General features: G+C 36.1%; 1 protein-coding gene across 2 annotated transcripts in view; it reads right to left on the bottom strand.

The window, feature by feature from the left end:
- Positions 1-14,026, bottom strand: part of HDAC9 (histone deacetylase 9) — a 465,688-nt gene that overhangs the window by 115,630 nt on the left and 336,032 nt on the right. For both annotated transcript variants that reach the window (XM_019616457.3, XM_031553921.2), the window contains 2 exons: positions 12,888-13,008; positions 6,755-6,804 (listed from right to left, as the gene is read on the bottom strand). In XM_019616457.3, the coding sequence (XP_019472002.2) occupies positions 6,755-6,804; positions 12,888-13,008 (171 nt within the window). The remainder of the gene's footprint in view (positions 1-6,754; positions 6,805-12,887; positions 13,009-14,026) is intronic.

Here is a 14,026-nt window from a genome sequence, read left to right as displayed (position 1 = left end):
CAGAGATACCGCTGCATATTCCAGATGAGCAGATTAAGTCTCTGCACCTCACTAACAAAAGAATATCTAATTATTTCCTCTTCTGATCAGTTCAGATCATGTTTATCCTTTTTTCTCTAAAAGTAATGTGTCTAAAATTAAAAACTTAGTTGCTTAACATCCCTGTCAATTGAAATAATTGAGTTCCTCCAGCTAGTTCTTCACTTCTTAGGTAAACTGAGTCCTGCTCTAATGTCATTCACAGTTTTCTAGTGGGTATGTATGTAAGCAAAATGACAGGCTGTCATTTTGAGGGCTTCAGTAATTTGTCTGAAATTATGTACATGTAGCCAAACTAGTGAGTCTTCACAATCACACCTTAATATTCTCAACTGAAGTAGGTAAATGGTTGTTATGAATTGTCAAAATTGACAGTGGGGGTGCCACCTTAAAAAAAATGCCAGCAAAGCAGCTGGGAGTACATTACACGCTATTGCCCTGTCCTGTGGCCAGCCTAAATTCATTTGTCTGGAACGGCACTGGGTCACTCAGTACCCTGAATGCTCTGAGATGACAAACCTCCACCTCTCATTGCATTTCCATGCCCACCTGCACTACACTTTAAACCTTGGGGTGGCATCAGGATGGCCTTTGTCACTACATAATTTGATGTCTTCTGCAGAAAACATCACACAATCAAAACTGTGTAACTATGAATCCAAGGAAACAGACTTATTTTTGGTTGATATCATGACAGGACTATGCCTATTTTGGTACAGACTGGGATACAGGGGAAGGACACACATTAATTGTAATACGTATGTGGAGGTGATATTTAATTTGAATGCACAACCATAGCGAGACTGATTTTATTAAAGCCAGTTTTGGGTATGGACCTGAGGAGAGAACCTCAAATCATCCTGAAGCCTAAAATATACAAAAAAGAGGCAATACTACCACAAATACTTTCTTAATTTCTGTGCTGAGGTACCATGGTAATAGCACTAGGTTGATATAATTAATACCTATAAGACAAATGAAAAGTTAAAACATTTAAAGGCTGAGAAATCTTTCTGCACACAGACTGGGGAGATGGAAGGAAGAATGAGAAGAAGGAAACAATTTGTTCCCTGTTGACTTATTAAAGTTGTGACTATTGAGATCTTGCCTTCCTTCTTTCATTTCTTCCTGTGTGGTCAGGACAAAAAGCAGTACTCTGCAACTATTGCAGCAAGGGATACCAGGGAGAAAATCACAGAATCACAGAATGGCCAGGGTTGGAAGGGACCTCAAGAATCATGAATCTCCAACCCCCCTGCCACATGCAGGGACACTAACCTACCACACCAGGCTGCCTGGGGCCCCATCCAATCTGGCCTTGAACACCTTCAAGGACGGGGCATCCATAACCTCTCTGGGCAGCCTGTTCCAGCACCTCACCACTCTCTCTGTAAAGAAATTCCCCCTGACATCCAACCTAAATCTTCCCTCCTTCAACTTAAAACCATTTCCCCTTGTCCTGCTGTTATCTACCCTTTCAAAGAGTTGATTCCCCTCCTGTTTGTAGGCTCTCTTTAGTACTGAAAAGCTACAGTGAGGTCACTCCACAGCCTTCTTTTCTTCAGGCTGAACAAGCTTAGCTCCCTCAGCCTGTCTTTATAGGGGAGGTGCTCCAGCCCCCTTTGTGGCTCTCCTTTGGACCCTCTCCAACAGCTCTCTTTCTTTCTTGTACTGGGGGCTCCAGATCTGGACACATTACTCCAGATGAGAACTCACAAGAGCAGAGTAGAGGGGGACAATCATCTCACTGTCCCTGTTGGCCACTCCAAGATCAACATTCATAATATTTAGAAAGATACTATGAATATTTTGTAGAATTTCAAAAGAAAAGAGAGATTTCATAGTTTTACATTTCTTTTCTTAATAGTTACAGGCCAAATTATTTTCTAGTATGCAATAATTAACCTGTACTCCAGAAATGAAACAAGACCAGCTTATCCTAGCAGAAAATCTCTCCTCTTTTACTATAACAACATCAAAATTAAAGGAAATGCAATAGACTTTCTTAATATGTACAAGCCATTCTTAGCCACTCAGATAGCTCAGTATTTAGTTCATGAACAACACTGCTAACCTTACTAAAGATTTATTCTGTAAAAGTCTAATTTCTTACAGGGTGGTATTCTTCCCCATCTCCTCCTCTTGCAATTTAAAAATCTGACTTTACACATTACAGGTCTGGAGCAGTGTCTTTGAGGGGGAAAAGGAGGGGGAGGTTTGGACAACTGCCCAATTTCATATGATAAAAGTGAAATTCTCTTCTGTCTGCAGAGTAATCCCCAGGGAACAACGTATGAAACCCAAACTTAAATAAAATCATATCCTGTTTGCAAACATCATATTCCCTTTGCTACTCAGTAATCTGGACCCATAAACCCCAGCACAGCTTGAGAGCCCATTCCTCATCTAAACAAATGCCATAAGCCCCTTTATACTTTTACAACCATGTCAGAAAATAATATTGACTGCCAATAGTGATGTGATTGGAGTTGCCTCCTCTGAGCCATAAAAGAAGCAGTCTGTTATCAATTTCTCTAAATGCATCAAGGGAATTATGGGTCGGTTCAGTTCCAAGTTATAAATGACAATTCAAAAGCCGCAGAAGTGTTTGAAGCTGGGAGCTGATGATGACATTATCATAAAAGCCCGCTCTTCTTTGCTTTTGTGGGTTTTTTTGCCGATCAACTAGGCAAAAAAATATGGCTGAGAAATGACTTCAAGATTTCTTCACACAGCAGCAGGTCAAACAGGCAGGAAAACAACCACTATTTTTAGTGACAGACTGAGGCAAAGAGATGAAACTTGCTCCCATTAAAAGTAGATTTCTGCTTCTTTTTTTTTTTTTTTTTTTTTTTTTTGTTGTCATTTTTGCAGCAGAAGAGGAGGAATTGCAATAGATGGATGCACTGACCAAATGATCAGTTATATCTCTAGTGGCTGTTCACAGAAGAAAAATTATGACATTTTCTGATAATTTGCAGGACCAGAAAGTAATTTGTGATTGTTCTCCCCATTTGGCCATTTCACCTGCAATTTACCCACCTCCTGGAAACCTTTCCACATTCCAAACCTCTGACAAGCTACAAGAAAAATCTGTTATTATTAGAAACATTGGCTGTAGAGCTAATAGTCTCTCTTTAGTGCAAGGAATCACACCCCCAGTATTAGAACTCTTTAATAACAGTTAATCCTGTTGCAACATTGAAACTGGGAGAAAAAAAAAAAAAAACACAAAAAAACCAACAGAATAAAAAACATTACTGCAAAAAGGAAGTCTCATAGTTCAGCAGATGTGTTGCTAACTTTAGATAGCTCTCAGATGAAAAATGAACTGTCATTGAAAGAAAACCTGTTATGGGTAAATTTAGGAGGTCAGATATAGACTTCCTTTTTTATATATGTATATTAGATCTGTTCACTTTGGCTGTCAGTATAAGTCATCTTTGGGTTCTTGGATAGGGAGATATTTATTAGTTGTTCTATCTCTTATTCTTTCTTTTCTTTCCTTCTACTTCAGAAATCATGGCATATACCAAGTAAAATCCACCAGTGACTCTGACTTAATTAGTCACTATCACTACTTGAAAATATATTCATAGAGATGAAAATTCTTTACTCAATCAGTAAGCAGTATTAGATTAGATTGTTTACATGTATTGATGCAAACAATCCAGAATTGCAATGGAAGAGCATCCCAAAATATCAGAACTTTTTTATGGAAAAAATTCAAAATTCTTGATAAAGTTTTCTTTTTCTGCAATTGCAAAATCCAAAAAAGAGGATCCCTCATATTGGCTATAATTTATTAGTGGTATTAGAACAGATAGAGATGACAACAAAATCAACAATATAGTGGAATTTAGGGTTGAGGAGGTTAGGTGCACCTTTAAGTCCTTTCAGGACAAGGCAAGCCATCCGAAGTTCATGCCAATAATCTTTATTGCCCATCGACTCATTATGCCTGCAATGCCTATGAAGTCTTGAATTCCAACCCTTATTCCAAGAATAGTTCACATTTTGTCAACATGATTGTTTCATGTGAAATATACAAGCTTTGTGAAAGAGATGCTAGGACTTCACTTTATTAATGTATGATAGGTAGATTATATACTTAGGCACATGGCCTTTGCTCCCTCCTGTGCTCTGTCTTATTGGCCCAGTGCTCTTTTCAACAGTGGTGCAGCTTTAGTGTGGTGTGAGGGTCCCCACCCAGAAACAATTTATGATCTTCTCAGTAATAACAACATTCCTTAAGAAATGGGAACTCTGATATTAAATACAACCTGGCAGGGAAGAGAAATAATCCTAGATGGGAACATCGCCTATGTGAGTAGTTTAACCACACATCTATTTAATAATAAAAAAGCTGCCTAATAACAATCAGCAAGGTTCCCATATCTCTGTGGGAGAATCAAGAGAATCGAGAGAAAGCTATAAAGTATTCTGCAAGAACTAAGGTCTTTTTCTTATTTTTGTAATAGCCTTTCTCACTGTTTTTTTTTAGTAAACAAATAAACAATTAAGCAAGCAAACAAACAAACAAACATAGAAGATAAGAAAAAAATTAAATGATTCTATGCCTCCTCACAGTCTTTGTATGAATTATGGCTTTCACACTGTTTACTGCTTCATAACCCTCAACTAAGTTGAAAACCATTAAATAGCAATGCTTCTTCTTTCTCTCTAGCATATTTTTTGAAAGTAAATGGAGGAATTGCTTTCCAGACGGTTTGAAGCAGCTCCCTTTCCCAAAGCTCATCTTAACCAACAGACAGCTAAATATCACTGAAAGAGAGCTCCTAATCTGATTATTTACCTTGAAAAAGGTCACAACCCATTTCTTTAAGAGGCCCACAGCAAGGCTGACAATAATAATATGTAGAAAGGGAAACCAACTAGAAAAATATAAATAAAGGATCTATTTCTACAATAGCTTCTTTAATCCATTTTCCATGATTCTAAATCAAAAATAAAGCAGAGACTCAAGAAAGTACAGATAAATTTAAGAGTTTATAAAGCTAATCTATGCTGAGTTTTACTATCTTGTGTTTTCCTTACAGTGGGCAACACACTTTCATTACTAAAAGGATTTCAAAGGATTTCAAACTCCATTTCTATTTATGATATTTTAGTACTAACTCACCCATGTCTCAATAATATGTTTTGTAGAAAAACGTTTTATAGTTTTATTTTCAAAGCATACCCTGATCCAATTTGCTTTCCAAAGCCCTCAAAAAGAACTGTCAAGAAATTTTGCACCAGCTTTTCCTTGCTCAGAAGCCTGAACAAAATTCTTTCATAACATCATTCAAACATCATTCATCTCCTGTTTAATCCTCTCCAAACATCTTGATTACTGCAGTAACTGTGAAGAAATACTTTGATGACAATTAATTTCACCTTTTTAATAGATAAATTTGTACATAAGCATGTGTGCATTGCATCTGTGTATGCAGAAATACACAGAGGTGCGTGTGTACATGCATGTCTACATGACTACATGTAATGTTAGGTAATCCATACAAAGGAATGATCTCCAATTTTCAAGTATAGCAAGTTGTTAATCACCAAGTGCCAGATTTTGATTAGAATCGTTAGAAAGCCTAAATCCACAGTTAAGGATTTTGATAGATTACCAGTTCCTTTCATTCTCTATAACTCACAGTACATCAAACATTACTAAATACTGAAAATTCAAATGGAATTATTACTGTTGGGAGTTAAAATCTTACAATGTTTATTTTATTTGTCAAGTATCTCATTATTAAAAAAAAAACCTATAAACAAGATTACTATGGCATGGAACTTATCCTTTGTGAAGGATAAAAGTAAATAAAATATTAGAAATTTGTATTGGAAGTTGAACTATATCTCTGATTTCATTCCAGAGATTGTGGTTTTACTCCTGAGTACTGAGAAAGAGCAAAAAAACCCCAAAACTTAAAGCATATACCATCACTCAGACAGCCTATCCATACATAGTAATATCAGCATTTTGATTTCACTGACATTAGTAAATAATGAACCGAGCTGAACTAGACATGTGGAAAACTGCTGTGTGGGGGAAAAAAGAATGAAAGTGGGGAAAAAAAAAAAGAAAATACCTGAAACACCTGTACTTGAAAAAGGATTTATCCTGCTATTATCTTCCCTTGAATTTAGTACGAGCATGACACCAAGATCAGTAGAAATTCTCTATTCTAAATGTTTTCAATAATTTGGATGAATTGTTTACCTACTGTTTCAGCATATTCTTATCTGTAAATTTTTGCCCTTTGAATACTAATAGTCAACGCTTGTATTTCAGAATGAATTTGTTCTGGTAATCTGGTACTTTTTTTCTGCTCTCTGAGCAATGCAGAGCTATGTTTACTTTTCAGCAATACATGAAGCAGCTTCATCAAATTTCTGCTAGAAACAATTGCACGTTACTTTTCTCAAAAACAGATCACACACACACACACACAAAAAAAAAATAGGGCAAATAAGAAATGTACACACTTCCACAAAACATGTTCCTATCTGTTTCATATGCTTGCAATGTATTTTAGTCATGTCTTTGAAAACGGTAAAATAATGTCCAAGGATTCCTCTCTAGATTTATCAACTTCTTGTGACTTTGAATTGTTAGTAAAGCAGTGCTATGGAATCTATGAATTAATACATTTGTTGTGTGCTGTCCCCTCTTGAAAGAAACAACCAAACATCTACTTACCCCAAGTCCCCCACAAGGCAGCAAGGAAAAGAGTTTTTGAGACACGTTTCCTATATATTGAAGAAAAAAAAAAAGAAACAGTAAGTACAATTATAAAAAAAATCAGTTGAGTACTGGAACAACAATCTCTACTGTAATTCTGATTTCTGAATTTAGGCATCACAAAATGAACATAAAGAACTTGATTAATACCTCAAAAGCAAATCAGCCCTGGGACATTTAATTTACTTTTTTTTCAACAGTGACAAATCTTAAGATTGTTAAGCAAGGGTTTCTAATGAGTGTATAAGTAATGAACTCAACTTCACAGAAAATCACTCTGAACCAGGGCTAGTAGTCAGCCCTATCTTTAGCTGCTGAAAAGATAAGCAGCTTGCCTACGCTACTCATCTCAGCTTATTACACAGCCAGTGGAGTGAGGTAGGCACCTCTCCCCAGCCTGGATGACTGGTGAGATGAATTGTACTTGAGAAGTGCCTGTTTCTTTTCACTGACAACAGAGGGAACGTCATTAAGCTTCACATGCAACTGGTGACGATTTCTTAACTTTAGCTCTCCAAAAAGTTTCTCCTTCGAAAAGTGCTGTCTTCATCTTCCTAGCTATTCAAATGTCGGTCTGTTTTTTTTTATATCCCATTAACGAATATGTTAATGTTTTTTTATTTTTATGTTTCAATATTTTAAAACATAACATGAAATATCTTCTTCATTATTTATGTCAGTAATACTCAGTGTATATATTCTACCAAAGAGAACATAAACTTAATAGGTTTTAGAATCTAATTTCTAGCTTATTATGCTTTATAGATAATATGATAAGTTAATAATTATAATCACTTTTTATTTGTTCACATTTTCTTTTTTATTGAACCACTAAACTCATTGTTTCTCTTGATAAGGACGATCTCAAAACAGGGTAAGAATTTCAGGACCTGACACCATTCTTATTCAAGTATGTAATATGATCCTAAGGCAGCTGTGGAAGAGAACACAGACTTTTCTCCTGCCATATCACAGAACTGGTTTTGTGGCTTTGCCATATGGAGGAAGCGTTAGATAGTGAATCACTCAAGTTACCAAGAGGAGCCACCCATTGTTATGGAAGGGGCAAACACTGCAGTTACTCATGTTTAGCAGGTGCCAATGAAATGTATAAAGACAATTATAAGCCATCATCTTTGAAGTATGGGAGACCAGACTGAAAGGTCTGAGATGAAGAAAGTGCTTTACGCTTTGAGTAAAATCCAAGATGCATTTTTAACCGACTAGAGGCCTTTGATCAGTTTGCACAGTGTGCTAGAGAAGCGAAACAAAACCTCCTGTGGAGCTACTGGGGAAATGCAGGTGCAGCAGCTATGCAAAGTTCTCGTACTGAGAGTCCTAATGGCCTCAGACACGCAAGGAAATGTTTACTGACAAAGACTGTCAAAGCAAAGGTATGGAAGGATTTTCCAGATTTCTTGCTAAGCAGATCCAGGGACCAATGTGAGCAGCAGTTTTTCACTTTTTGCTATGGGGAAGATCAAAAAGTCTTGAGCAGCTAACTAAAAAATTAGTGCTGCAACAGTGACAGATGTTAATAGAAACACAGACTGAAATTTGAGATAAAAGGAGGCGTTTTTAGAATATTGAATGATTAGACTTTTTTCTTAAATTCCATTGCATAAGAGAGAACAGATGAATTCTCATTTATCTCCGTGCAGCAGGGCACATTGTACATGGTAAACACTATTAAAAACAACAAACACAAAGGGGAAACAGAAAAGCAGATGGTGAGGAAAGACACTAAAATCAATCAACGGATAGCATTAAAACAGAGAAAAACAATCATAAAGCCTTTTCAGTTCATCAAGAAATTTGCCAGGATACTAACTTCTTATTGCACAAGAGCAAAAAAGCTGAAGATAGAATTTTCAACATAAGAAAAGCATCAAGAATTCATTAAAATAACTTTGGGAAAATCTCCAGTAAGACAGAGAGAGAGAGAGAGACCATCACTTGGCTATCTTCTAAGAAAGAAAGGAGCTCACAGCACTTCTCCGAAAATGAAAATCAGCAGTAAAAAGCAAGCCCTGAGGATGAATAGTGAGAATTGTGCTTGGAGTTGTTGCCTCAGCTGAATTTGGTAAATAGTAGATATTTCTCAGTACCACCCTTTCTTACCTAGGATACATCCAGCATAAAACAATAATAGAAAGAAGACATTGAAATACTTCAGTAGGTGAGGACAACTCCAAAAGTAATACCTCTTATTTTTTTATGTTGGCCACAACATCAGAGGCAAATGGTGGTGGTACGGTACCAGGAAGATTAACCTTCCTACCAATGTTCTGTTACGTGTTGTTGCTGTGCAACAGATGGCAGCAGAGAGGCAGTCTGACATAGAAGAGGGAATGAAGCAAAGGTGTGGAACTGAATTCCTCTGTGCACAAAAAAACCATCACCTACTGACATTCCCTTATTCTCCTGAACATTTATGGAGAGCAAACTGTGGATGTGAGCACAGTGAGATGGTGGGTGGTGCATTTCAGCAGTGCTGAAACAAGCCATGTTCTGGATGTCCATGCAGACTTTGATGACCATGGCATGCAAGTTCTTGCATATCACTGGAGGAAAATGCATAGCTAACAGTGCTGAATATGTTGGAAAATAGTGTTTTGTAGCTGAGAATTCGCTCTATCCAGTAGTTTTATTGTGGTCTTTGTATCTGTCGTCGTTTTCATCAAAATAAATAGAAAGCATTACTTTCAGAGTGACTTATGTAAAAGACAAATGGCTTTGTATCATGTCAGTGTTTGCAGTCACAAGCAAATCACTTGACAAGAAAGATCTAGAAAAGATTCATCACAAAAATTCCTAGGTAGAGCTAGAAATATTGTACTAAAAAATGTCAACCCATGAAGGTAGTGGGAGCTGGTTAGTGAAACTGGGTGGCCAAGCAGGAAGCCCCTATAGAAGCTAAGAATACCACTTTTGAGATTTGCTATTCAGATCCGAGAGTCTGATGAGCAAGAGTGATGGGAAAACACTCCCTTCCTGGAAAAAAAAACCAAAACACATACACAAAAAAATGCCAAAAAACAAAAAACAAACAAAAACAAAACAAAACACACACACAAAAGCAACCAAACAAAAAAAAGATCACCCCCTCCAACAGAAAAAATCCACTAAAAATGTGTTTACTTGTTAAAAGGCACCATTTAGTAAAGAGCAATGTCAGTTTGAGAAATCTACTTGCTTCCAGAATCATCCTTTAAGAACAAAGACATTTTTTCTAAGGAAGTAATTGCAATTGCAGAGATGCTCTATAAATGCATCCCTTAGTTGTACTTTAAATATTGCCTCACTGTCAGGGATGTGTTGACAGGGTATTTCCCACTTTTAAAAACTTGTGATCATAGGAAACTTGATTTTTAGAAACACTTTATTAATTATGGTTGAGGAGGTAAAAAGCAATCAAACTGTTCTGCCCTTGAGGTCATTCAGAGAGGTATGAAAGATTGTATTCTGTCACATGAAACCATAATGTGATGTGACACACAGTCTCCATATTAGTTTCATTCACATCAAGAAAATGTAATGCAACATAACATGTTGTTTAACACACCACAGTGAAATATGATCAGTTAAAAGCTAAACTGCATGATAGTGTAAAAATTGAAGCAATCATTTGAAATAGCTGCTTTGGCAACCCCTGATTTGGAGAAATAAAGCCCGGAGTTCAAGACAGTTTGTACTCTGAAAGCATGAAGAATATGTGAACAATATCTATGTGCACAATTCTCACTGACTTCAGTAGTTCACAGCTGTTTTACTTCATAGCCTTCCAGAACAGAGCAGTTTTCCTTAACAGAGAAATCAGCACTTATTGACAGGTAGCACATTTCTAGTTTTAGTCACTCAATATATTTTATTCCTTCAGGCGTTTCTTTTCTATTTACAAGATACAGAAACTTCATGTGAGCAAGAAAAGACCTTCAGAAAATGCAAATGTCCTCTTCTGAACAGGGACAGGGAATAAATATTTTTCTGAGACTTAAATGAAGAACAAAGTGTGACTGTCCTTTTTGGTGCACAGAGGAGTAAGGGAAGGAACAAAACCCTTTTCATTAGAATGCAAAACCATAATCTGATGGAACAATTTCTTTGGGAAAAAAATGCACTTTACTTGAAATGGGAAAGTTATGAGATGATTTTGTTATTGATGACATTTTTGATGAGAAACATTTCCTTTAGATTTTTCTCCTTCACTACACATCATTTTGAATTTTTGTACCATACCAAGATGTTAATTTTAATGTCAGCATTGTTTAGGTTCAACCACGCTGAACTGGGGACAATGAGAGATGGAACAGTCACACTGCATTTTGGAAAAATGTAAAAGATAATTAAGTTATTTTATATAGGAATATGAAAGCTTCAATGGTTAGAGTTTCCAGCCAAAAAAACAGGCACATGCAAAAGCATGTAAGAAGGGTGTTTAATTGACCATTGTCTTGGTAAAAGGCCATGCAAGAGGCAGCAAGAAAACATCCTACAGAGACAGAAAAGGGCTTTCAGCCAAAGATACGCTCGGGATATATGCTAAGAGTGTGATCTCAATATAAACTCAGAGTAAATGTTTTGGACTGAGTGCCAAATGACAAAGGCAAAGAGTGTTGAGCAAAGAACTGTGAACAAATAAATGGATTTTGAGATTAGGTAAGCAGAGCTTTCTGCATTCTGTATACATAGGTAGAAACACAGCAAGAATGCCTGGGTCCATTACTTTTTTTCCTCCATAACTGAAACTACACACTGCATCCCATATAACCCTCCAAAATGGGAACAAGACTTCATATAAATGTATGTTATATTAAATAATGTAAAAATTAAAATGAAATGAATAAAAAAAATCTAAATGAAATGCTTGACTCTATCAAAATGGAACATTTTGACAATGTTGATGAACCCAAATAAAAATGTTTCCAATTCTTCATTTTGCAGGACTTTAGTGCTTATTTATTTATTTGTTTGTTTTTAGTGGGGATTTCCTACCTTGAAAATTCTAGCTTCTGAGAATCTATCATGTTGTAATTATTTTTTAGCTTTGATTTTGTTTTGTCAAAGGTGTATAAACTTAGATGTTACTGTGATCAGTACATTTCTCCTATCTACTTTTACGGCTCACTGAAGCCACAGTTTACCTTATGGAAGCAACTCTTTCCAAAGCAAAATAATTGCTATGTATTAATAAAACTAGAAGAGCAATTTCTTTTGATGGCTAGTGATGTGGTTTTTGGGTTGAGTTTTATTACATTTAGGCAAATCTCCACATTTTAGAATCTGTGTATTAAAAATAGCAGAGAATGTGTTTCACCTTGTGTGCAGGGATAGAAAAGGCAGAATTTCATTCAGAGATTATTTTCAAAATGCTCTATTTGTGTTTCCGTTCACATCATTGTAGCAGGTGTGAGAAGAGCCTCTGTTTCTTGCTCTTGTCATGACAGTGCCCAGTTTAACCTTACTTCTCTACTATGAAAGCTTATGATGAGCATTGACTGTTCCTGAATATATTTTATATGAAAATCTTGACAGTTTTATGGCATTCTGTATATTCACAGGTCCATTTACTATTTTAATAAGTCTATTCCCCATTATTCAGAAATATATGATATTCTGCATAATGGGAAGGCATTAAAATAAAGTTCACTTCATAGCAAGACTCAGGCATGGTATCTGCACTTAGCATGGCTGAAGTCATTGAAATAAAGCAAATGAGAACAGCAAACAAGCAGTTCTGACAAGCAAGTGTATCTTAAACTCTCATTTTCAAAGCAGAGAACACAAGGAGATTGAAGACCGTGTTCAAAATTGCCATTGATCTCTGATGGAGAACAAATAACAATAAAGGGTTAATGTTTTGACAGTTTTGAAGCAAATGAGAAGAAACTTCTCTTTGTGCTTTCCAGCCTGCGCATTCTGCTAATCTATATTTGGCTTCCATTGTAACATTCTCCTTCCACATAGCAATGCATTTGGAAAAAGTGAATTTTTGTCACACTGCTTGCCAAGTATTTTAAACTGACACCAGCTATGACTAATGACAGTGCTGGAATGTGCTGTTCTCAGTAGAATAGAGGCCTGTACAGACCTAGGAGTTTCCTGGGGTCCAGCTTCTGTCTGTTCAGGGGGCTGGTGCCATACAGCAGTGAATGATGTTCAGAGTGAACCAGCTGTATTTCCTCCAGACTGGCTTTTCGACCTCGAATTCGCTGAAAGAAAACAGCAGAGGCCTACAATATTCCACTGACAATATTTAGGAAAAAAAGAAAAAAGAAAAAAGTAAAGGTTTGAAATAACATTTAGTATGATTAATAATGGGTTGAAATTGTGTCATGCAGGAATGTGACACTGATTTGTTTATTAAAGTAATGCTATATGAAAAACAAATGCTTGTGTGGTTTATCACAAATGCTTAAGTTGTAGCAGAGTTAATAAAGAATTTCAAATACAAGAGAAAGAAAAGATTCTGACTCCTCTATACATTATTTTAAGAATTACAAACCAAAACGTAAGATATTTCTTAAATCAGAGAGTTGACTAGAAAATGTCTTGTTTAAAGAACAAAACCTTATTCACACCTGTAAGCTGCAGATCTGTTCTGAATGCAGATTTATGTTTTTTTGTAATTACTGCAATTTATGCTGCTGGGAGAGCATGATCACCACGAAGAGGGCCAGGGAGAGAAAGAAAATTAGCGTTTACATTCTTAAGTAAAATATTTCTCTGTATTTTTATTTTTTGAATTTATGTTTGATCTCTAAGGGTCATTTTTCTTGTTGCAGATACTGACCTGCTTGCTTCCTTATGTTTTTATAAGTGAGATTTGTCTCTTTAACTGTTTCTCCAGCTTTTAGTCTCCTCATTTAAATAAGTATTAAAAAAAAAAGAAAGGGTGGGACTATTTCTATAAATCAATTACAAACATTTAATCACTTTAGAAAGGGAGGTAGATAGGAAAGAAGGGAGAAACAATAAGACTAATGCTTTCTTATTCAGTAGATCAGTTTCTTGTATGCATTTGGAGTTACAGCCTGTCATAAAAATATTTACTTATCTGCCAGTGCAAGTGCCGTTGCAAACAACAGCATGAAGCAGATTTTGTTCAGATTCAGGCATAATAAACAGCACTGTCAACAAAGTTCTGGTCCCAAGATCATCTTTCCTGTTAATATTGGATAACACAAAGAGAAAGCAGACTATTTTTAAGGTCTTAGACTCTGTTTGAAG

The sequence above is a fragment of the Meleagris gallopavo genome, chromosome 6 (genome assembly GCF_905368555.1).
Source record: "Meleagris gallopavo chromosome 6, MGAL_WU_HG_1.1, whole genome shotgun sequence".
Classification (NCBI taxonomy): Eukaryota; Metazoa; Chordata; class Aves; order Galliformes; family Phasianidae; genus Meleagris; species Meleagris gallopavo.
Note: the sequence above shows the minus strand (reverse complement) of the source record. Positions and strands in the feature narration are given on the sequence as shown.